This window comes from Phyllobates terribilis, unplaced genomic scaffold (genome assembly GCF_046119375.1).
Source record: "Phyllobates terribilis strain yellow unplaced genomic scaffold, ASM4611937v1 Scaffold_3__8_contigs__length_932513732, whole genome shotgun sequence".
NCBI lineage: Eukaryota > Metazoa > Chordata > Amphibia > Anura > Dendrobatidae > Phyllobates > Phyllobates terribilis.
Window position 1 is genome coordinate 433,298,571 of NW_027362763.1, and position 26,364 is coordinate 433,324,934.

General features: G+C 42.8%; 1 protein-coding gene across 1 annotated transcript in view; it reads right to left on the reverse strand.

Moving 5' to 3' along the window:
- MDN1 (midasin AAA ATPase 1) overlaps positions 1 to 26,364 on the reverse strand; it is a 253,888-nt gene that overhangs the window by 166,743 nt on the left and 60,781 nt on the right. The window contains exons 14-19 of the mRNA XM_073675707.1: positions 15,031 to 15,179; positions 12,872 to 12,932; positions 11,175 to 11,383; positions 10,944 to 11,047; positions 7,997 to 8,141; positions 1,402 to 1,498 (exon numbers count right to left, since the gene is read on the reverse strand). Coding sequence (XP_073531808.1) covers positions 1,402 to 1,498; positions 7,997 to 8,141; positions 10,944 to 11,047; positions 11,175 to 11,383; positions 12,872 to 12,932; positions 15,031 to 15,179 — 765 coding nt within the window. The remainder of the gene's footprint in view (positions 1 to 1,401; positions 1,499 to 7,996; positions 8,142 to 10,943; positions 11,048 to 11,174; positions 11,384 to 12,871; positions 12,933 to 15,030; positions 15,180 to 26,364) is intronic.

Below are 26,364 nucleotides of genomic sequence, written 5' to 3' on the forward strand. Positions count from 1 at the left end.
AAATTTACTAACACTTGGTCTTTTTATGAGTGTCCCAATCAGGGCCACCAACCTTTAAAAAAGTGGACGAAGTGGGGCCTGACAAAATAATAATGCTAGTTTTAGTGAACTGGAGACTAGATTTTTTTTTTTAATGTTAATCCAACAGTGGACTACACGGGGGAGGGAGGTGGGACGGACGGACCGGGACAGCATCTTTGGAGAAATTATTTTCATTATGTACATTTTGCCATACTACTATCAAATTCTGAGCTTGTATCCTGCAGACAAAATAGGCCTCAGACATATTCCTGAACTTTGTTTCTCTTGGTCCACCTCATCTTGCTAGCTTTATCTACTTCTGCACTACTTTAGTACTTCTAAAACCTAGTTAAAAACAGGGTCTAATGTTCAGCTGGTACACCTTCATGACTTCTGTTACAAATCGAAGCCATGACCAATGTAAATGAGCTCTTAAAGGGGTATACCAACCAAAAGCACTTATACCTAATCCACTAGACAGGTAATAAATATTAAAGGTATAATGCACACACCATTAGGCCTCTTTCAGACATCCAATTTTTCATGTACGAGAAAATCAGATTGATTATTCTGATCAGAGTTTGATCAGAGTGTGGTATGAGTGTCATCCAATTTTCTTGTATGTGGAGAAATAGTAAAAAAATATAAAAATTCTACACTTTTTACATTCTGTCAGTCCGTGAAAATCAGACTGCACTTGAATGTAAGTGCAAACTGATTTTTATCATGGACCCATTGACTTGCATTGCCGATTTTGATCCAACCCTCGGATCAAATTTGGACATGTCTACGATATTTTCCGCGGACCACTCGGTATGAGAAAAGATTCAGACATGTAAATGGTCCCATAGACTATCATGGAAAATCATGGATAGCACTCGTATGCAAAAAAATGGACGTCTGAATGAGGCCCCAGTATTTGGCTTTGCTTGCTGATTCCAGTGGTCAGAATTCATATTTGCAGTCATGTGCCAACTAAAGTCTTTGCTGCATCTCTCAACAGAACATTGCGAGACGCGGTTGAAAGTCTAGAGGGCATGTAAACACAGGGATGCAAAATGCATACTCGCAGTGACAACTGCTGGAACAGGCAAGCAGAGCCGAATCCTAGTGGTGTTTGCGTCATGCACACCAATGGAATTTGACAAGCTGCAGCACTTGCAGAAGATTCTACCATAGGTGGACAGCCCCTTTAAATCATTTGAATTCTGGAAGTCACACTATTCTCATCAGTGACTAACTGCAGCAAGGCGAATTCATGACTGCCAATTTATGCAAGCATCAACTAGCCAAGGTTCTGCAGTCACAGGGACCCCCACAAGTAGATCGGTGATAAAGTGATATTCCTGCCAAAGCATTCATCATGAGTAAAATATTTACCGATTTCTTATACCAGGTGGTAAATTCCTCTTGCCCACATCTGTAGCAGGATTCATGCAGGCAAATAATCGAAATTCAGGATGTCGAGAGAGAGGCTCTGCGTTAAAGTAGTAAAACAATTTAGAAAAGGCAAGAGTTTACACTTTATAATTATTTGAACTTGAGACTATTAGATTGGATTCACACATCAATAAAATACGGACCATTCTAGCTTCAGAAGACTAGGCCTGACCACCGGGTCACCTGACCTGAGCTACTGCCTCATAGGCATATAAATCACGTATCTTAAAGGGGTTTTCACATAAGTTAATTTTAATCAATATTTGAATCAATAGATATTTGAATAATAAGTTCCACAATTGGATGTGTTTAAAAAAATATTCCTGTGCTGAATTAATCTCACAAATGTACCCATACAGTGTAATGGCTGTGTCTGACCATACAGGAACATGTTCTGTTTAATGGCCATGTGTGAACATGCTCTTACATGCTGCATGCACATGACGCGCCCCCTGGGCCAGTGTTGTTTAGGGGATACCCGGAGCCGGATCAGATGGGGGTTGTAGTCTCCGAGTGGCGGTGACCCGGTCCGTGCCCAGGGTGTCAAACTCAGTGTGTGGCAGTCCTTATAGATGTTACTAGATGTTCTTTTATGTCGACTACGCCACCCGTTGATTTGCGGTCACTACGGCTGACCGCTGCAGCAGGGTCCGCTGAGGCTGGTGGTGTGTGTGCAGCTTTGGGTAGTATAACCCCCAACGGGAGGGGTATAGCCTCACGGGGTCAGCCGTGGAGGATGGTGGTTGTGAAGGTGCAGCAAAGAGACTCAGAGGCATAAAATGCAGTTCCAGGGTTTTACTTACTGGTGTTGCTCGGGTCACTGTGTACAACAGTGACCACCCGAGCCGTGCTGCGTCCACCAGGTCCTGGACTCGGTCAACTCCCAGGCAACTCCGGAGTGTGGTCCTGAGCTCCTTTCTGACTCTCCCTTCTTCTGGCCGTTCCCACCAGAGATCCACCTAAGTCCGGCTCCCTCGGGCCTCTTGTTGGTAAACCCTTGTCTCTGGGTTCCCTGACCCTATTCTTGGTCTGCCTTCCGGGTGGATTTAGTGGGTGGTCGTGGCAGATCCTGCCCACGACCTCCGGTCTCTGGCTGAGGATTAGTGCTGTGGCCTCCACCAGCTTGGGATCCGGTACCCTGTTGCCGACCCTTCACCCTATTAGCTCTCTTATGGGCTCTTGGGGTCCCCTCTTCCTGCGCCTCTGGGTCCCTCTTCCTTCTCCTCTGCTCTGCTTCTCAGGCTCTCTAACAGACTGTCTGACTGACTGACTGTGGCTGACTGACTGACCCTGATCTAAGATGGTTCCCACCTTATATACTCCCTCTATGTGTGAGCTCAGGTGACCAGCACCCAATGAGCTCCTAGCTTTACCCAGGCTGCTCCCCCTATCTGCCCCTACACTACTGGGATGTTCCACCCCCCTCCCACTCCAGCCAGGAACAGACACTGTCGTACCTGCACATTTCTCTAGTGGGAGTACCATCGGTCTGTTCCCCGGAAATGGGATGTGTGTAGTGCATGCAGCCTACTAGCTCAGTTCCACACTCCATCCTTACCCGGGAGTGGAATATCACACCTCTGGGTTGAGGTGCAATACCCCTGTAGCAGCCGAATCCTCAGGGTGCTACATTCCCCCCTGGTAAATCACAGCACGTCCTCGGGCTGTAAAAGAATAAACATCCAAAAACATACAAATTTTTTTTTTTCAAAACATAAACATATAAACATATAAAACATCCTCATCAGCAATAAACTTTTCATATAAAATTTTTCATAAATAACATTCTTGCTTCTGGTTCCTCCGGTCACTGTGCAACTTGTGACCGGGTAAAGTGCGACAGTCTCTCTTGGAAGAAAACAGTTTCCTATAAAACCGGTAGAGGGCGCTTTAGGAAGCGCAACTATATACAAATGGGATATGGCCGCTCTCAGTCCTCGACCAGTGGGATTAAGGACGGCTGTTCACAGTCCTCAGCCTGTTAAGGGATGGGGACACACGGGTACAGTTCACTCTTTTGTCCCAACGGGGAACATATTTTAAGCAGCAACAGTTTTTTGGTACCCCTACGGGCAACTATATACAGTCTCTTCTCTACCGTACTCAACGACGGCGTCCTCCTGCCCTTTCTTTGGATTCAGTTTCTGTTTCAGACCCGTCCGGGTCCTCTTGCTCCTCCTCACACCGCAGCTCCTCCTCCGTCAGGCGATGCACATGGAGGGCGTAGGGTCCTTTGACACACTTGTGCCGGGTGAAGGTGACCTCGTCCCCTAGATACAGGTCACGACCTCTGTGTCCCTCCGGCAGATGGCTTTCTACGTCTCTGCGGGTCACAAAGACGTCGCCGGGGGTATGATGGTCTCTAATGAAGCCCCACCCATGCTGCAGGTTGAACTTAATCACAGTCCCGATGGTGCGGGGACCATGAGCTGCACGGGGGTTCCTCCGGGTCCGGCTCTTCTGTTCAGCGCTCTGTATTTGCAGCCGCTGCTCACGGACCCGCCTCTCTCTCCTTTCCCTGTCAAAGACTTCCAACTGCTGGCGGCAGCACTCCGCACGCTCAGCTGCGGCTGCCCTTGTTTCCTGAGTGAACCCCATGAGGTCTCCTCCGGTGGGGTCCCACTCGAACTGCGCTTCTTCCAGCGGGAGCGGGGTCATCTTGACAGGCGCCGGAGGCGGTATCAGGGGCTCATCCAGAGGCCGTTCCCTCCGGAGTCGGGGATTGACGAACTCCGGAGGCCACACAAAGGGCTGCCCATCCGGGCACGTATGCTGGGCGAACAGGTCTTCACCCAGGTGCGGCGCTCTAGAGGTTGAGGGCGCTGTGGTGGTAGCGGCGCCCAGGTTTACCAGGCCTTGCGACCAGGCTTGGGGCACCCTGAATGTGAAGGGCACCGTGAAGACGGCGGCGCCCGGGTGTTCCTGGCCTTTCGACCAGGCCGGCGGCTCGGCAGAGGTGGAGGGCGCTGTTGGTACTGCGGCGCCCGTGGGCACTCGGCCTTGCGACCAGGCCGGTGGCTTCTCCTGCTTGGCCGCGCTCTGGATTGAGGCACGTGACATAGCAGGGGGCGTGGCCGCGGCTCCGGCCGCTTGAGGCCTAGCTTGGAGCGATGACGCAGCGGCTACGGGAACGGTGAGTGGGGCTTCGGGCTCTGCGACGGGGAGCTGGGGCAGGTTTACGGCTTCTGGGCACCGGATGCTGTCGTCCCCATTACCTGCCTTCATCTCTTCGGCTCCCTCCGCGGCGCCGTCTCCGGCCGTCGTCCCTCCTTCGCCGTCCTCAGAGGTGGACTTGCTCCCCGCTGCGGGTGGCATGCTTCGCTGGCGGGCTCCGGCTTGCTGGGCCATCTCTCGAGTCCACTCCGCCAGTGTTTCCTGCTGCACCCGGGCCATCCTCCGTGCTAGGCCCTCCAGCGCGGTCTGTGCACGCTCCCGATCTCCGGGGAGCTGCGCCAGGATCTCCAGCAGGCCTTCTGGAGTGGCGACCTGCAACAGGCTCCTGACCACTGGGTCGGTGCTGCCTGCCTCTCCCTCCATCTCCGGGTGTGTTCTCTCTGGACTCTCCTCCAGACTTCTTGTCTCCGGGTGCGCTCTCTCCAGACTTCTCCAGGCGACACCCATCTTTGCTCTCTTGTTCTGTCTCCGCCCACATTGAGGGTGGTCCCGGGGCAACTTAGTGATTGTCAGTTCCAGGGGCAGTTCTCTTACGCTGATGGACACTTCCAGCATCACAGTCTCTGTTGGTGGGCGCGGTTTCCGCTTTTGGCGCCATTCTTCGACCTGGCCCACGATGGGAGGTGACCTCTTGCCACCCTCTGGCACGCCCATAATGGCGTCCGCTCTTCCAAGGCGGGAAATCTTTGGAAATGGCGGGAATAGTCTCCCAGTGGCGGGAAACTCCATGGAGGGCGGGAAAAAGCTGCAAATGGCGGACAACCGGCGGGAAACGACCTGTGATGGGGCCCGATGGCGGGGACCCTCCGGAACCGGCGGGAGACTTCTTTTTGAGGTAACGGTGTACTTTTCTTCAGGCACGCAGTACCCGGTTGTTGCGGGCACGTTATCCTGCCGACTACGCCAAAGTTGACGCGCCCCCTGGGCCAGTGTTGTTTAGGGGATACCCGGAGCCGGATCAGATGGGGGTTGTAGTCTCCGAGTGGCGGTGACCCGGTCCGTGCCTAGGGTGTCAAACTCAGTGTGTGGCAGTCCTTATAGATGTTACTAGATGTTCTTTTATGTCGACTACGCCACCCGTTGATTTGCGGTCACTACGGCCGCCGCTGCAGCAGGGTCCGCTGAGGCTGGTGGTGTGTGTGCAGCTTTGGGTAGTATAACCCCCAACGGGAGGGGTATAGCCTCAGGGGGTCAGCCGTGGAGGATGGTGGTTGTGAAGGTGCAGCAAAGAGACTCAGAGGCATAAAATGCAGTTCCAGGGTTTTACTTACTGGTGTTGCTCGGGTCACTGTGTACAGCAGTGACCACCCGAGCCGTGCTGCGTCCACCAGGTCCTGGACTCGGTCAACTCCCAGGCAACTCCGGAGTGTGGTCCTGAGCTCCTTTCTGACTCTCCCTTCTTCTGGCCGTTCCCACCAGGGATCCACCTAAGTCCGGCTCCCTCGGGCCTCTTGTTGGTAAACCCTTGTCTCTGGGTTCCCTGACCCTATTCTTGGTCTGCCTTCCGGGTGGATTTAGTGGGTGGTCGTGGCAGATCCTGCCCACGACCTCCGGTCTCTGGCTGAGGATTAGTGCTGTGGCCTCCACCAGCTTGGGATCCGGTACCCTGTTGCCGACCCTTCACCCTATTAGCTCTCTTATGGGCTCTTGGGGTCCCCTCTTCCTGCGCCTCTGGGTCCCTCTCTTCCTTCTCCTCTGCTCTGCTTCTCAGGCTCTCTGACAGACTGTCTGACTGACTGACTGTGGCTGACTGACTGACCCTGATCTAAGATGGTTCCCACCTTATATACTCCCTCTATGTGTGAGCTCAGGTGACCAGCACCCAATGAGCTCCTAGCTTTACCCAGGCTGCTCCCCCTATCTGCCCCTACACTACTGGGATGTTCCACCCCCCTCCCACTCCAGCCAGGAACAGACACTGTCGTACCTGCACATTTCTCTAGTGGGAGTACCATCGGTCTGTTCCCCGGAAATGGGATGTGTGTAGTGCATGCAGCCTACTAGCTCAGTTCCACACTCCATCCTTACCCGGGAGTGGAATATCACACCTCTGGGTTGAGGTGCAATACCCCTGTAGCAGCCGAATCCTCAGGGTGCTACACACACCTATTCACATTCCATTTCAGTTCTTCAGGTTTTTTTCAGTCTAGTGTGCACAAGTGCATATAAGGATGTGGCCGCCCTTTTCCTGAGCTGGAAAGTTTATTCATCTTGCTTCCCATGTCTCTGCTTCCACTAGTGGTTCAGTCTCTCAGCCCTTATCCACATGTATGATGCCACTTGACAGACGGTAAGGTTTTAAATATTAGAGTTAGGACTGTCCCATGAGGGTCGTTGTGACGAGGCGGGATGGCTTTCGTATTATTTTGATCAGAATTATGTTAACTAAGTACCCTTTATTATTTTCATGCACTATTGCGGTTTATTTATTGCAGGATATTTGTGTACTGTGTTTCTATCTATGTTTTTTTGAGCAGAAACATGGTCTGATAATACCACATCTACTGGGGAGAGGAGGAAGCAAAAGAGTGTACAGATATTACAGAACGGGATTGAAAATAACTATCTTTCAAGTAAAACATTGTTTAAAAACATGCTGCTAGTGATTTCTGTCACAAGAGGGGGCCATTTTCTCCTATGACTTGGACATCAATGGATGCCCCAGTTTGGGTGAAAAAAATAAAGACTCCAATCGAACCTTCATACTGTGTATCAAAACAAGGAACTTGCTCACTTCCAGTCATGTGGGCAATGAACAGTAAGCCCACTATAATCAGAACCAACGCTTCTTGACTTGATATCCTGCTCCGGACGGTGAGAGGGAATAAGAGGTCCGTCGAGACCCAGTGGGGAGTGATTACAGCGCACGCTGTGTAGTGAGTGCTGACTGTTCACTGCCCTGGTGCCACCCAGATGACTGGGAGTCTGCGAATGCAGGGAGAATATGACTTCCTTTTCTCTCTGCAGTTGAACTTCCCTTTAAAAAGCCAGATTACCATTACAGCCCCAGGTAAATAATTTATTTTTTCGCTTTAAACCACCATTAACGTACAAATGTTGCAATGTTTGCTGGTCATTTAAAACTGAACACTCTGGTTGTGACAGGCTTAAAGGGAATCGGTCAGCAGGATTTCACACCCCACTACTTATATGTGCACGTAGCTCTTTCAGAGACAAGTCCAGTAATACATTTATATGGCCAGTCTGTTCCTACGTTACTGAGAAATCAGCGTTTGAATTGATATGTACATGAGGTTGTAAGGATGGGGCGTCGTAGGAAAAGTTGGCCACACAAGTTGTTTTTGAAGGTAAAAAACATGCTGCTGATCAATAAGTCCAATTATGTTAGAAAACAATATACCTGTATCGCCCCTGTCGAGCAGAACAAGAGAACCCGATGAGCCCTCAAGTAAACCACACAGGCACTCCAGTGTTTCAGCAGCTGCTAAGTTAATTTCATCCAACAAAATCCACTCTCCTTTCTTCACAGCCTGAGCTAAGGTACCCTACGATAAAACAGTAAAATATCATTTAAAAAAAACAAAAACAAAACACAGCTTTGAGGCTTTAAGGAAACTGCATTTTTTTCCTTTAAATAGTTTATTTTTTCACTGACGTAGCAATAAACTTAACATGTCATTTGTATTGCATGAAGAATGCCATAAGAAAGTGGAGCAATAAAAGGTTATTTTATACAAATTATATAAAATACAAAATTATAACTTGGCTGGCAAAAACACTAGCCCTCATATTTTGCAGGTTGTATAGACTTTCCTCATAAAGGCTCATTCAGTAGTCCGTTTTTTACGTACGAGTGTTATACTTTTTTTTTTCACAGATAGAACAGTCTATGGGGCTGTTCACATGTCGGTTGTTTTTTTTGCAGACCAAGCGGTTAGTGCAAAGTTGTTGTTTTTTTGTTAATAAAGATTCTGATATGAAACAAAAATAATTGCCAAAAAAGTAAAAAAACACAACAGTACAAAAACCTGATGTAAACAAATTTTCTGACACATGATTGGATGGCATTTTGGACATGTTTGGATGGCATCTGAGTGCTGTCAGATTTTTATCAAGGACCCATAGACTTTTTCTCGATTTTGATCTGACGCTCGGATTAATATCAGGCCTGTCAGATTTCTTCCTTGGACCAAGTGGTCTGTGCAAAATCTCGGTGACACGTGAACAGCCCCATAGGCTGTCATAGATACGAGTGCTATACGTGAAAAAAATTGATTGCACTCGTATGTGAAAAATGCATGTGTTAATGAGGCCTTAGAATGTCATGAGACTCTACAAATCCGGGACCAAGTGACAAAAATTAAGTAGGTGAAGTCCACATTTTTTATTTTGGAGAACCCATTAAAATCTGCCTAAAGACCTAAAGAGAGTGGAGGTCTGGCTATCCCGGATCCCCTGATATATTTCCTCTCCTCACAAATACAGCATCTAATAGGCTGGGGTAGCCCGGAAGGTCCTTCCTCCTCTGCTAGACCAATAAATCATGTTTTGTGGATTGGGAACCTGGTGGAAATGTGGGAGGGAGGTAGTTTTTGGAATTGCAATCCCTCATGTGTAACCATTAGAGGGATACATAAAGCATGGTCTAAGGCTAAAGACACATTGGAAATAGTGGGATACTCTCATTTCTTACCCATATGGAATAATTCCAATTTCAAGGAATTTGACAAATTAGAAGGCTTTAGTCACTGGCAAAACAAGGGGCTCTACCGGATTCCGCAATTAATCCAAGACAGCCAGTTTAAGACATTTAGGGAATTTCAGGTAGAGCTTGGCATTTCGAGTAAGAGATTTTAACAATATCTGCAATTGAGACACGCTTTTACATTGCAAAATAGGCAAACTCCACTTATTCAAAGCATGGGGGCTGTGTTCTTAGACAGTGTAGTCAGAGTAGGCTCGACAAAGGGCATCATCTCACTCCGCTATAAATGTTTGCTGGAGCGAGTCCTTAAAAAAAGGGAGATCTACACTTAAAATCAAATGGGAGCGGGATGTACGCCCAATAAGTAAGGATATCTTATAATCAGTCCCTAAGGGATCAATGAGTGAAGTGCAACGACTTTCACAACATTACTTGGTCCATAGAGCGTATAACATTGCCATTGAGGCTAAACACCATAGGTTATAAAGCAGACTTACAAAGTTATAGATGTGAAACTCCCAATGCCGATCTAGGTCATGTAATGTGGAGTTGTCCTAAACTCAAATAATTCTGGAAGACTGTTCTAGAGCTCATATCCAATGACTTGAGTGTGAAATTCCATCAGACCCTACTATTTGCATGCTACGTCATGTTGCTTACCAACTGAGGAGGTTCACCAAATATCTATTCTACGTCTGATTTACCAAGCCAGAAAACGAATTGCTCTTGATTGAAAGGATACTGACCCTCCTAATATACAAGAATACATCCCCAAAATTAACTGCATGCTCCGCCTTGAGAGATGTGTTTCAAAAGAGAGGAACCCCACTTAAAATTTGAAAAATGATGGGCCCCATGGCAAGTTTCCCCGGGCTTAGCCCCTCTAACGTTAACGTGGTCAAGATTACTAATGGGAGCGCTAATTAATCAACCTGAGAGCCCACTATTTTTATATGAAAAAGTGCTTTCGATAATAATCCCCGAGGAAATGAAAGGGTCTAAACTAATCAGGAGAGTTAAGTTGCGGGTATAATAAGTTAAATATAGCAGAAATCTCATCTTTTAATGATCAATTGAATGGGACAGCTAAGGGTGTGTATGATTTTTGTAAAGAACTTGGAAAGTACGGTATGTAATTTTTGTGTAAAGAGGGAAGGTGTGTATAAGTTTTCTCCACCTTTTACTATGATGCAATTCTTATAGAAGGGGGGGGGGGGGGGGGGAGAGGTTAAAAACAATAAAAGGATCGGAAAGAGTATCTCAAATACAGCAAGTAAAGGACACTTGGACAATCCCTTGATGAAACATAGATCAGTGCACTGAAAGACTTTCTTAAATCTGAGAGCAGGGAGGGAAGAATTGGATAGGAAAGGCTAGAAGTTTGATAGTTATGTTTGTATTTTGTTATTGCCCTTTTTTTTGTTTCTGAAAATGCTTAATAAAAATTACCTGATTTAAAAAAAATATATATTTTGCCGTGGATAAGAAAAAAGTAAAAATTTTATATTGGTTATCTTTTAAAAAGCACCATATTCAAAAAGGATATAGACGTCCAGCAATGAAGGCAACTCTATTTTCAGCATTTGCTTCATCATAGTACCAATTTGTTGGAAAATAAAATTTTATTTTCTACAAAACATACCTCTACAAATGCAAAAAGTACAGCGTTCTCAGTCATTCTCATTTGCTGCTGGGCTTGATTAAGACGCAGAGAAAAGGCTTCCCATTTTTCTTTTAACAAGAAATCTAATGGGAAGATGAAGAAAGCAGGTAAGAAGAATGAAATATATGTAATGAGCAGGGAAAGATTGTCACATGGAATCTTGAAATCAAGAACTAAAATGACACGTTGTCCAGTTATGTGCTAACTCACCCGTGTCTGCAGCCTGAACCTTCGCCATGGCGTTTTTCAGAACATGTTGCATTAATTTAAGAAGATCCTGCCACCTCTTCTTTTTATAACATGTGTTAATGTGGCCCAAAAATGCTGTGTTTTGTTTCCTTGAAAAAGTTTGTGCAAAAAGCCCCTCAAAGCCTTCACGCAAAGGTAACCATATTAGTTTGTGGTCCACAGGCTTGTACCTAAAATGAGCAGATTTATTATATATATAAAAAAAAGACAAAATAGAGAATGGTCACTGTCCACAGAGTATCAGCCATTTTGAAAGGTAAAAAATAAATTATTTTAACGCACATGCTTTACTACTGGATACCCTTGTTTGGAAGAGAAAATTAGATTACTACTGTCACTAAGCTTGTGGACTATTAAAGGAGACCAACACAAGCTAATTAGTGTCCAAAAAGTGGACAGTAACTTTAAAATAAGAACAAAAGTGATCAAGGATTCATCATTCCAGAAAACAGACAAACTATAAGTAGATTACCAGGTAGTAGTTCAGCAGATACAAGATATTTACAGCCAGATTTGTTACTAAAATTTTTGTTTGTCTGAAGAATATTTTTGCAACATGGGCATGGATTTCAGCAAGTCCTATATAAACACATGAGACAGTCGTAGAAAACTCAGCAACAAATCTGGTTGAGTGTGAATTTACCCAGAGGCCTCATTAATAGGTCTGTTTATGGTTGTAAGTGTTCTGTCCATTTTTTTTTATTTTTTTTTAAGAGATCGAACATGGACATTTAGTCTACGGGATTATTCAAATATCCACTTTTTGCAAATCAAAAGGTTAAATTGCCTACTCAAGAGAATGAACCTGAGAAAATGCAGACAGCATATGGACGGCATCAGAGTTGAATCTTAGTACAGTTCATTTTTCATGACTGGTTGCAATGAGAATACCACTAGAGTGTGTGTGTGTGTGTGTGTGTGTGTGTGTGTGTGTGTGTGTGTGTATATATGTACATACATACATATTTATTTATTTTTTTGCATGCAAGAAAACCAAATTGCACATGGATGGTAAAAATGGATACACAGATCAGACCAAAATTGGATGAAAATGTGATCCAGCAGATATGTCGAAAGGTCTGCTTTAAGCACATGGGACATGTGAATTAGCCCTTACTCTAACAAATTAGCTGGGGACACATCTCATTTTCAAGGGAATACAATTCTCGGTTATTTAATTTATTCATACATTTTCAAGAGAAATAACAATGCAAAGTTCTAAGAAAATACGATTTGGAAGTTATTTTATCTGTCAGTAGGATCAACCCAAACTAGTCATTAAAATATATGGGCCGGACACAAATTTCCCTGAGAATCTACCTCCAGAGTGTTCATTCCTAGTGTGAGACATGTAATGACTGACAGTCTGCTCTCCTGATCTACATGTCCCACACTGGTAATGCCCCCTTCCCTGGAGGCAGATTATCAGGGAGATCTGTGTCAGGCACATAGACCTTAACAGCTCATTTACATATTTAGAAAAATGTGGATTTCTTTAGAATAAGATATCGGATCGCAGATATCAAGGTATCACTTTATTCAACTTTCTACGACCAGCATGTTCATGTCGGCAGCTTGGGAGGGTCGATGCTACTGACAGATTCCCTTTAATATTTAGGAAATTTTGACGCTCGGATCACACTATGCAATGCACTTACCCGCCTAAGAGATCAGCTGTATCACTCTGCTGGTTCATATTGACGATGCGAAGGCGCTGACCTGTACATAAGTAATAGATGAATTACATAAGATGCTGAACCACAATGGCCATTAACCAATTAATATACATAATACCCTCAATTTATCAAGTAACTGGGTCTTAAGCCAACATTCCCAAGAAAAATGCAAAAGCTTTTTTGTGCTATACAGTCCATTATATAATGGTCTAATTGAGAAACTCAGAACAAATCCTATAACGAGAAGGAAGTACCACAAATTTTAATAAATGAATCCAAAATACCTCAAACTCAGAATACCAACCACACAAGAAATGTATAAAGGAATAACACAGTACTCATTATTAATCATATATTAATTTTATTTAATTTAAACACCACAAAACAGACAACAAGAAGGATTAAAAATTCTTTAAAAACATGATTAAAATGCAGCTCAGGAGGAAGGGGACAGGAAGGGGGATGCTCGAAATAAATAACACAAAATGAATTTCCTCTATAAATCACCTGTATAATTATATATCAACCCAATTAGATTCCCAGTGGCTATTCACAATGATTAGATATACATAATTATCTCTAACAGCAGCAGCATTAGATAAATAATTTGTATAGAGTAAACACCAAAACTTAAAAATCAATATAAAGTAAAGTGCCAGTGCAAAAAAATTCTCTATATATATAAAAATTCAGGTGTATTGTGCTGCTGCCAGCAAGGGGAACCCTTAAATATTTTGAGCTGTCAGAATAAGGATCATAATTATATCACCCAAAGGGTAGTCACAGCTCTACTTCAACATCCCAGGGAAATAGAGTACTAAAGATGTAATACAAATCTAATTAGAGACATAACCCAGTCCCCTCACATCACTCCAACGCTGTTTCACTCCTCGCTTCGTAACTCCCTGAATTTTTATATGTATATATACACACACACACACACACACACACATATATATAGGGAGTGATGAAGCGAGGAGTGAAACAGCATTGGAGTGATGTGAGGGGACTGGGGTATGTCTCTAATTAGATTTGTATTACATCTTTAGTACTCTATTTCCCTGGGATGTTGAAGTAGAGCTGTGACTACCCTTTGGGTGATATAATTATGATCCTTATTCTGACAGCTCAAAATATTTAAGGGTTCCCCTTGCTGGCAGCAGCACAATACACCTGAATTTTTATATATATAGAGAATTTTTTTGCACGGGCACTTTACTTTATATTGATTTTTAAGTTTTGGTGTTTACTCTATACAAATTATTTATCTAATGCTGCTGCTGTTAGAGATAATTATGTATATCTAATCATTGTGAATAGCCACTGGGAATCTAATTGGGTTGATGTATAATTATACAGGTGATTTATAGAGGAAATTCATTTTGTGTTATTTATTTCGAGCATCCCCCTTCCTGTCCCCCTCCTCCTGAGCTGCATTTTAATCATGTTTTTAAAGAATTTTTAATCCTTCTTGTTGTCTGTTTTGTGATGTTTAAATTAAATAAAATTAATATATGATTAATAATGAGTACTGTGTTATTCCTTTATACCTTTCTTGTGTGGTTGGTAATTGAGAAACTCATCTGTGCTCATGAATTCTTACGAATGGCAACTGTGTATAGCAGGTTGTGCTTCATAAGTTTTTGGGACAGGATGTAGCTTTACTGCAACTATTATTGCCAAGTATTATTAGCTACAATGGAGCAGATTTTGAGGACTTACATGTGACAGATTTCCCACAGTGAAAGTACCCTTCAGACCTACGCAATTTACACCAACACTCAACTAAAATCAGTCTGAAAACATGATCCAGACGACAACTCACCAGACCAATGCCAGACTCCAAATGTATAGACGATACAAAAATTTTATCAAGTTAAAAAAAAAAAATATTTAGTTACAGAAACAGAAATGCTGCCATTTGTATGAATAAATCATGTACTGCAAGAATGTAAACTCAAAGCAAGAGCTATTCTCATCTGTTTATATGGGTCAGAATTGTTATTTCAATTTATACTAAAACGGGCGGCTCATTAAAGGCATCATTTTTTAACAGTTCCTTCTCTTTTTTGCAACTGCAAAAACAGACACTTATCAGATAGTGCCCGGACTATGAACACAGCACAAATGTAACAATTTACCTGCAACATGAGCAAGATACTGGACGGTGGAGGTTTTGCCTGTGCCGGTTTCACCAACAAGCAAGACCGGCTCTGCTTTATTAACGCACACTGCAATCTGTTCAATTAATATTGAAGATGGTCGTGTGGCTGCAAAATTTATCTTCTCTCTGAAAACAAAAATAAAACATCAGAAAAGGCAATTCAAATAATGCATGCACTGCAGATCAAAGGAGCATTAAACATGGAAAATCCCCCCCCACCCCCACCCCCCAAAAAAAAGAATGGAGCTAAGAGCGATCAAAAGTTTGTACCAAATGCAAATTAAAAAAAAAAAAAAAAAAAAAAAAGGCCCATACACCACTCCGTCAGAAACATTATGGGCCTGAAATTGTGGTGACATTTCAATTTTTCATTATTTTGAAAGGCAGTAAACTATCACTGCGGTCGTACAGACCGGGGTCATTCCATGTCATGTGAACCAATGAATTTTTCCTCTATATTTTCAATTCTTTTTAGATTTTGTTCTCTGGTAATAGTGTGTTAGAGAATGCAAAATTTAAAGAAATTTATATTCATACATTTTTACATACACATACATACACATGCTTCTCACTAAATTAGAATATCATCAAAAAGTTAATTTATTTCAGTTCTTCAATACAAAAAGTGAAACTCATATATTATATAGAGTCATTACAAACAGAGTGATCTATTTCAAGTGTTTATTTCTGTTAATGTTGATGATTATGGCTTACGGCCAATGAAAACACAAAAGTCATTATCTCAGTAAATTAGAATGCTTTATAACAACAGCTTGAAAAATGCTTTTAAAATCCGAAATGTTGGCCTACTGAAATGTATGTTCAGTAAATGCACTCAATACTTGATCGGGGCTCCTTTTGCATCAATTACTGCATCAATGCGGCGTGGCATGGAGGTGATCAGCCTGTGGCACTGCTGAGGTGTTATGGGAGCCCAGGTTGCTTTGATAGCAGCCTTCAGCTCGTCTGCATTGTTGGGTCTGGTGTCTCTCATCTCCCTCTTGACAATACCCCACAGATTCTCTATAGGATTAAGGTCAGGCGAATTTGCTGGCCAATGAAGCGCAGTGATACTGTTGTTTTTAAACCAGGTATTGGTACTTTTGGCAGTGTGGACAGGTGCCAAGTCCTGCTGGAGAATGAAATTTCCATCTCCAAAAAGCTTGTCGGCAGAGGGAAGCATGAAGTGCTGTAAAATTTCCTGGTAGACAGCTGCGCTGACTTTGGTCTTGATAAAACACAGTGGACCTACAACCAGCAGATGACATGGCTCCCCAAACCATCACTGATTGTGGAAACTTCACACTGGACCTCAAGCAGCTTGGATTGTGGCCTCTCCACTATTCCTCCAGACTCTGGAACCTTGATTTCCAAATGAATTGCAAAATTTACTTTCAGTCCAGGTCTTTTTCTCCTTGGCCCAGGTAAGACGCTTCTAGCATTGTCTATTGATCATGAGTGGCTTGACACAAGGAATGCGACACTTGTAGCCCATGTCCTGGATACGTCTGTGTGTGGTGGCTCTAGAAGCAATGACTCCAGCAGCAGTCCACTCCTTGAGAATCTCCCCAAATTTTTGAATGGCCTTTTCTTAATCCTTTCAAGGCTGCGGTTATCCCGGTTGTGCACCTTTTTCTAAGACACTTTTTCCTTCCACTAAACCTTCCATTAATATGCTTGGATACAGCACTCTGAACAGCCAGCTTCTTTAGCAATGACCTTTTGAGGTTTACTGTCCCTGTTGAATGTGTTAATGGCTGCCTTCTGGACATCTGTCAAGGCAGCAGTCTTCCCCATGATTGTGAAGCCTACTGAAACAGACTAAGGGACCTTTTTAAATGTTTAGAAAGCCTTTGCAGGTGTTTTTTGTTAATTATTCTAATTTACTGAGACAATGAGTTTTGTGTTTTCATTGGCTGTAAACCATAATCATCAACATTAACAGAAATAAACACTTGAAATAGATCACCCTGTTTGTAATGAATTTATATATGTGTTTCACTTTTTGTATTGAAGAACTGAAACATTTTTTGATATTCCAATACATACACACATATACACACACATTTTTATTCTTTAATTATCAAAGTTTTGAAAAAATGTGAATTTCTGTGTTGCATGCCTTTAAGTTTCTCCTCATAACTCAAGGCAGAAACAAGATAAAGAAACAAAAAAACACCATTGCACACAGAACAGGCTTTCATGCGATATGTCACAAGAATATCTTTGTTAATATTTTACCATTGGGGACTCAAACGCAGTTTTGAAGAGCATTTCCAAAATAAACTATATAATTTAAAATTTTCAAAAAATTCACATGTGCCTCCAATGCTTCTAGCCACATCTGTACCAAAATTCACGCTGGGATCTCAAAGGGATCATACATACAATATGCATACTAATATATATATATATATATACATACACATTATTATATATATATATATACATATACACACACATATATAGATATACACACACACACACATACAGTACAGACCAAAAGTTTGGACACACCTTCTCATTTAAAGATTTTTCTGTATTTTCATGACTATGAAAATTGTACATTCACACTGAAGGCATCAAAACTATGAATTAACACATGTGGAATTATATACTTAACAAAAAAGTGTGAAACTGAAAATATGTCTTATATTCTAGGTTCTTCAAAGTAGCCACCTTTTGCTTTGATGACTGCTTTGCACACTCTTGGCATTCTCTTGAAGAATGTCAAGAGGTAGTCACCGGAAATGATCTTCCAACAATCTTGAAGGAGTTCCCAGAGATGCTCAGCACTTGTTGGCCCTTTTGCCTTCACTCTGCGGTCCAGCTCATCCCAAACCATCTCGATTGGGTTCAGGTCTGGTGACTGTGGAGGCCAGGTCATCTGGCGTAGCACCCCATCACTCTCCGTCTTGGTCAAATAGCCCTTACACAGCCTGGAAGTGTGTTTGGGGTCATTGTCCTGTTGAAAAGTAAATGATGGTCCAACTATACGCAAACCGGATGGAATAGCATGCCGCTGCAAGATGCTATGGTAGCCATGCTGGTTCAGTATGCCTTAATTTTGAATAAATCCCCAACAGTGTCACCAGCAAAGCACCCCACACTATCACACCTCCTCCTCCATGCTTCACGGTGGGAACCAGGCATGTAGAGTCCATCCGTTCACCTTTGCTGCGTCGCACAAAGACACGGTGGTTGGAAGCAAAGATCTCAAATTTGGACTCATCAGACCAAAGCACAGATTTCCACTAGCCTAATGTCCATACCTTGTGTTCTTTAGCCCAAACAAGTCTCTTCTGCTTGTTGCCTGTCCTTAGCAGTGGTTTCCTAGCAGCTATTTTACCATGAAGGGCTGCTGCACAGAGTCTCCTCTTAACAGTTGTTGTACAGATGTGTCTGCTGCTAGAACTCTGTGTGGCATTGACCTGGTCTCTAATATGAGCTGCTGTTAACCTGCGATTTCTGAGGCTGGTGACTCGGATAAACTTATCCTCAGAAGCAGAGGTGACTCTTGGTCTTCCTTTCCTGGGGCGGTCCTCATGTGAGCCAGTTTCTTTAGCGCTTGATAGTTTTTGCAACTGCACTTGGGGACACTTTCAAAGTTTACCCAATTTTTCAGTCTGACTGACCTTCATTTCTTAAATTAATGATGGCCACTCTTTTTTCTTTACTTAGCTGCTTTTTTCTTGCCATAATACAAATTCTAACAGTCTTTCCAGTAGGACTATCAGCTGTGTATCCACCAGACTTCTGCACAACACAACTGATGGTCCCAAACCCATTTATAAGGCAAGAAATCCCACTTAGTAATCCTGACAGGGCACACCTGTGAAGTGAAAAAGGTGGCTACTTTGAAGAACATAGAATATAAGACATATTTTCAGTTGTTTCACACTTTTTTGCTAAGTATATAATTCCACATGTGTTAATTCATAGTTTTGATGCCTTCAGTGTGAATGTACAATTTTCAAAGTCATGAAAATACAGAAAAATCTTTAAATGAGAAGGTGTGTCCAAACTTTTGGTCTGTACTATATTATATATATATATATATATATATATATATATATATATATATATATATATATATATATAATACATATACACACATACATATATACAGTTATATGAAAAAGTTTGGGCACCCCTATTAATCTTAAGCTTAATGTTTTATAAAAATTGGTGTTTTTGCAACAGCTATTTCAGTTTGATTTATGCAATAACTGTTGGACACAGTAATGTTTCTGCCTTGAAATGAGGTTTATTGTACTAACAGAAAATGTGCAATCTGCATTCAAAACAAAATTTGACAGGTGCATAAGTATGGGCACCTCACCAGAAAAGTGACATTAATATTTAGTAGATCCTCCTTTTGCAAAAATAACAGCCTCTAGTCGCTTCCTGTAGCTTTTAATGAGTTCCTGGATCCTGGATGAAGGTATTTTTGACCATTCCTCTTTACAAAACAATTCCGGTTCAGTTAAGTTTGATGGTCGCCTAGCATGGACAGCCCTCTTCAAGTGATCCCATAGATGTTCAATGATATTCAGGTCTGGGGACTGGGATGGCAATTCCAGAACATTGTAATTGTTCCTCTGCATGAATGCCTGAGTAGATTTGGAGCGGTGTTTTGGATCATTGTCTTGCGGAAAGATCCAACCCCTGCGTAACTTCAACTTTGTCACTGATTCTTGAACATTATTGTCAAGAATCTGCTGATGCTGAGTGGAATCCATGCGTCCCCCAACTTTAACAAGATTCCCGCTGCCGGCATTGGCCACACAGTCCCAAAGCATGATGGAACCTCCACCAAATTTTACTGTGGGTAGCAAGTGTTTTTCTTGGAATGCTGTGCTTTTTTGCCGCCATGCATAACGCCTTTTTGTATGACCAAACAACTCAATCTTGGTTTCATCAGTCCACAGGACCTTCTTCCAAAAAGAAATTGGCTTCTCCAAATGTGCTTTTGCATACCTCAGCCGACTCTGTGGCGTGCTTGCAGAAACGGCTTCTTTCGCATCACTCTCCCACACAGCTTCTCCTTGTGCAAAGTGTGTTGTATAGTTGACCGATGCACAGTGACACCATCTGCAGCAAGCTGATGCTGCAGCTCTCTGGAGGTGGTCTGAGGATTGTCCTTGACTGATCTCACCATTCTTCTTCTCTGCCTTTCTGATGTTTTTCTTGGCCTGCCACTTCTGGCCTTAATAAGAACTGTCCCTGTGTTCTTCCATTTCCTTACTATGTTCCTCACAGTGGAAACTGACAGGTTAAATCTCTGAGACAGCTTTTTGTATCCTTCCCCTGAACAACTATGTTGAATAATCTTTGTTTTCAGATCATTTGACAGTTGTTTTGAGGAGCCCATGATGCCACTCTTCAGAGGAGATTCAAACAGGAGAACAACTTGCAAGTGGCCACTTTAAGTAGCTTTTCTCATGATTGCATACACCTGGCTATGAAGTTCAAAGCTCAATGAGGTTACAAAACCAAAAAAAGTGCTTTAGTAAGTCAGTAAAAAGTAGGTAGGAGTATTTAAAACAAGAAAATGATAAGGGTGCTTATACTTATGCACCTGTCAAATTTTGTTTGAATGCAGATTGCACATTTTCTGTTAGTACAATAAACCTCATTTCAAGGCAGAAACATTACTGTGTCCAACAGTTATTACATATATCAAACTGAAATAGCTGTTGCAAAAACACCAATTTTTATAAAACATTAAGCTTAAGATTAATAGGGGTGCCCAAACTTTTTCATATAACTGTATATACACATATACATACTATATATACACACACAAAAATACACAATACACTATATATACAACTTTATGAACAGTGTCAATTTGAAAATCTCGAATTCAAATCTGCTCAGCGTCATCAGTGACGCTTGTTTCAGGGGCTGGTCCCTGGAGTGACTCCCTTGTGCAATAACTTCCCGAGCTCCGCGTGCGATGAGAGCAGCATCCGGTCTGTTGTCTGCTTAGCTGAACAGCAATAAGCCGGCTCTGCTTACAGTCAGAAATAAAATACAAAAGTGTAGTTCTGATATCTAAGTGCTTACTTCATGATTCAACTGCTGTTCATTTGTTCCAAAAAAAAAATAAATTTCAGTGATAAATATGGACATCCTACCAAGTTATAGGAAGGTCTAATACTTCTCAGATGGCTCTTCTGCACAGTATAAAAATAGGAAAAACTTTATAAATGTATGCCATCACAAGAAAGATTTTGTAGTGGAAGCTGAATGGCACTTAAGGTTTAGGAGGCACCATGAAACGCCTTGGAGCTCGAGCTAGCCTCCATAGGCCGTATTCCCACCAAATCTTAAAACCCAAGCTTTTCAACTGGAGTGAGAAAAAGATTTCTAACACCCAGTTCATGTACTGTACAAACCAGGACTATGAAGAGGAGAGTTTGTTAAAATTTCGGTTTCTGGAAGCAGAACCCATTAAGGGACTCAGCAATACCACACTTCATTCCATGTACTGAAACAGAAATAAAAACAAGGATTTTTTCATTCAGCAACGACAGTGAAGTCCATGAAGTGGTTGAAGATGGCACAAGATTGGCGATGGACGACATAACTGGTTATGTAACCTGTGAATATGACTGGGGGCTAATGGACTCTCCAAAGATTACGCTAATGAAGAAGTACAAGTAACTATTTTTGCACCTTTGCACCTTCTGGTCCATCACAACCTTTGTATCCAAAAAAACAGACATCTTAAAAGTAAATAAAAAAAATCAGATATTAACCCAATATCAGGCTGTACCCACTCTGACAATGTTAGCAAGAGATTGTGGGCAAAATTACATTTCACCCAGTAGAAGGGACTAGTTCATATTGTTTTACTTTATAGCTTGATGATTTAACTACTGTACTTTTCTTTTTAAAAACTTGAAAAAGGAAAGGTCTAGTGATTTAATAAAAAAATGGCTACATGTATATTTAAAAAGGTGTTACAAATAATGATTCTTTTAATTTAGCATTAAACATATGATTAGGATGAGACTGCATTTAGAAAATCATGCTTCAAAATATGATGCCAAGGAGAGCCCAACTTGGATCCCTGAACAAATGTAACCAAGAACACAACGCAAGCATTTTTAGAAAAATGTATAACATTGTTTTTGAAATCGCCCATCAAAATTTTGAATTTGACCCCTCGAAAACAAAATATCAACAAACAATCTCGTGACAAATGAAATTAAAGCCTGTACAACTATGAACAAAATGGTTGCTCTCCCATCCCTTAGTCTTAATTCTAGCCCGATATATAATAACAAATGTACAAGCCCAAAACTCAGTTTTTCTCAAAACTTTAGAAATCTATGAGACATTAACTAATGAGAATAAAAATTCTAAACTTTTTTTTTTTAATTCACTAAAGTAGCACTTCAAAAACACCAAAGAAAATAAATGTCCTAAGATATCAGGTAAGAAAAATATTCAGATTTGGATCACTTGAAATGGAATGACACCTGCACAATGAAGTCATCAGGTCATTTTTACCAAACAATGAGTGCTGTAAAAACAAAACTATATTGATGGGGGAAAAAATTATGACTTATGAAAGGGACATAAAAATCAGAAAACTACCACATTTTAAATGGAATTAAAATTAACCTAACTCCTTTTAACTGCTCAAATAAATTAAGGGAATACTTATACATCCCATAATAACCCCAAGTCAATTAGAGTATGTGCACAAGTTACGCATTTGCTACGTTTTTGCCACACATTTATGTCACAAAAACGGAAGGATTTCCTAGTGCCAGCAAGGTGGATGAGATCCCTTTAGTATTTTGCATACGTTACTTATTTTCTCCCTGCAGATTGGAAGCGGTTTCAAATCTGCAAAATGTCAATTCTTTCAGTGTTTTTGCAGCATCTATCACACATTCTAATGACTGGGGAAATGCACATTAAAGAAAAAACACATACGTAAACACGTGCATTTTTAATGCAACATTATTACTGTAAGGAGACATTTTTAATGTAAAAATGTCTGTAGCAAATACTTAACATGTGCACACACCCTTAAAGGGGTTGACCACTACTAGGAAAACCCCTACGCACTCTGAATGTTTGCCCTCCGTTAAAATAAAAACACCTATACTCACTTCCGATGCCGTTCCAGCGGTGTCTGTACTCGCGTTCCAGGGGCTCATCTGAGGTTATGTCCAGTCACGTGAGCCCTGCGCCCAATCAGCACTGGCGTCACTGTCCCCATCTTTGGACATATACAGTTTTACTCAAAAGTTTACATACCCTGGCAGAATTTTTCCTTTCTTGGCCTTGTTTCAGAGAATATGAATGATAAAAAAAAAACGTTTTCCTTTACTCATGGTTATTGGTTGGGTGAAGCCATTTAATGTCAAACTACGGTGTTTTCTCTTTTTAAATCTTAAGGACAACCAAATACATCAAAATGACCCTGATCAAAAGTTCACATAACCCAGTTCTTAACCCCTTTTTTGCTCCCCTTCTTCCCAGAGCCATGGCCTTTTTACTTTTTGGTCGTGTGAGGGCTTATTTTTTGCAGGACGAGTGGTACTTTTAAACGCCATCATTGGTTTTACCATATCGTGTACTGGAAAACGAGAAAAAAATTCCAAGTGCGGTGAAATTGCAAAAAAAAAAAATGCAGTTGGTTTTTTGTTTTTACCACGTTCACTGAACGCTAAAACTGACCCGCCATTATTATTTTCCAGGTCATTACGATTTTGTAGACTCCAAGCATGTATAGGTTATTTTTTTTTTAGGTGGTGAAAAAAAATTCCAAAGTTTGCTGTAAAAAAAAAAAATGGCGGCATTTTCCAAGACCCGTAGCGTCTCCATTTTTCGTGATCTGGGGCCGGGCGAAGGCTTATTTTTTGCGAACCGAGCTCAAGTTTTTATTGATACCATTTTGGGACAAATCTGATGTTTTGATCGCCCGTTATTGCATTTTATTGTAATGTTGCGACGACCAAAAAAAATGTAATTCTGGCGTTTAGAATTTTTTTCTCGTTATGCATTTTACCGATCGGATTCTTTTTTTATATTGATAAATCGGGCGATTCTGAAAGCGGCGATACCAAATATGTGTATGTGGGAATTTTTTTTTATTATTTTATTTTGAATGGGCCGAAAGGGAGGTGATTTAATTTTTTATTATTTTTTTTTTTAAACACACTTTCTGCATGCTTTAACCGGTTCAGGACCGCCCACTGTACATAAACGTCGGCGCTGCCCGGGCTCTGTGCAGCGCCGACGTTTAAAAACGGTGGGTGGTCCCGCAGCGCTCAGGACCCCCAGGGTCCTGCTAGCGCTGCGGTACCGGTTCAGAGCGATAGCTCTGACATGTGGCATCATGGGGACCTGAATGGATCAGGTCCCCATGATGTTAACCTGTTCCTATCTTCTAGATGCCGCGATCCATAGCGATCGTGGCATTTAAAAGATAGTAACAGCTGGTGGTCGGCGATCGGGACCCCCCACATACCTCAGGAGCGGCGGGGATCCCGGGGCTGTGACCTCTGACATCATTGAGACCTGATTGGCTCAGGTCTCGATGATGTCAGCGTCACACCAGCCAATCAGAGAGATCACCAGGGAAGTTTGTTTTAGCAACAAACTTTCCCGGGCGATCTGCCTGATAAATACACTGTTTCTCCTCCGATCTCAGTGAGAGAGCAGAGGAGAAACAGTGTGACAAGAGCTGTGTCAGCCTTGCCACTGTGAAAGTAAAAAAAATAAAATAAAAAAGAAAGTAAGAGTTAGGGTTAGTGAGTCTGTCAGATCAGTCAGATCTATCAGTCAGTCAGTCCTGTCAGATCTATCAGTCAGTCAGTCCTGTCAGATCTATCAGTCAGTCAGTCCTGTCAGATCTATCAGTCAGTCAGTCCTGTCAGATCTATCAGTCAGTCAGTCCTGTCAGATCTATCAGTCAGTCAGTCCTGTCAGATCAGTCCAGTCAGTCAGTCCTGTCAGATCAGTCCAGTCAGTCAGTCCTGTCAGATCAGTCCAGTCAGTCAGTCCTGTCAGATCAGTCCAGTCAGTCAGTCCTGTCAGATCAGTCCAGTCAGATCAGTCCAGTCAGATCAGTCCAGTCAGATCAGTCCAGTCAGTCAGTCCAGTCAGATCAGTCCAGTCAGTCAGTCCAGTCAGTCAGTCCAGTCAGATCAGTCCAGTCAGATCAGTCCAGTCAGATCAGTCCAGTCAGATCAGTCCAGTCAGTCAGTCCTGTCAGATCAGTCCAGTCAGTCAGTCCAGTCAGATCAGTCCAGTCAGATCAGTCAGTCAGTCCTGTCAGATCAGTCAGTCAGTCCTGTCAGATCAGTCAGTCAGTCCTGTCAGATCAGTCAGTCAGTCCTGTCAGATCAGTCAGTCAGTCCTGTCAGATCAGTCAGTCAGTCCTGTCAGATCAGTCAGTCAGTCCTGTCAGATCAGTCAGTCAGTCCTGTCAGATCAGTCAGTCAGTCCTGTCAGATCAGTCAGTCAGTCCTGTCAGATCAGTCAGGTCAGTCAGTCCTGTCAGATCAGTCAGGTCAGTCAGTCCTGTCAGGTCAGTCAGTCCTGTCAGGTCAGGTCAGTCAGTCCTGTCAGGTCAGGTCAGTCAGTCCTGTCAGGTCAGGTCAGTCAGTCCTGTCAGGTCAGGTCAGTCAGTCCTGTCAGGTCAGGTCAGTCAGTCCTGTCAGGTCAGGTCAGTCAGTCCTGTCAGGTCAGGTCAGTCAGTCCTGTCAGGTCAGGTCAGTCAGTCCTGTCAGGTCAGGTCAGTCAGTCCTGTCAGGTCAGGTCAGTCAGTCCTGTCAGGTCAGGTCAGTCAGTCCTGTCAGGTCAGGTCAGTCAGTCCTGTCAGGTCAGGTCAGTCAGTCCTGTCAGGTCAGGTCAGTCAGTCCTGTCAGGTCAGTCAGTCCTGTCAGGTCAGGTCAGTCAGTCCTGTCAGGTCAGGTCAGTCAGTCCTGTCAGGTCAGGTCAGTCAGTCCTGTCAGGTCAGGTCAGGTCAGTCAGTCCTGTCAGGTCAGGTCAGTCAGTCCTGTCAGGTCAGGTCAGTCAGTCCTGTCAGGTCAGGTAGTCCTGTCAGGTCAGGTCAGTCAGTCCTGTCCTGTCAGGTCAGTCAGTCCTGTCAGGTCAGTCAGTCCTGTCAGGTCAGTCAGTCCTGTCAGGTCAGTCAGTCCTGTCAGGTCAGTCAGTCCTGTCAGGTCAGTCAGTCCTGTCAGGTCAGTCAGTCCTGTCAGGTCAGTCAGTCCTGTCAGGTCAGTCAGTCCTGTCAGGTCAGTCAGTCCTGTCAGGTCAGTCAGTCCTGTCAGGTCAG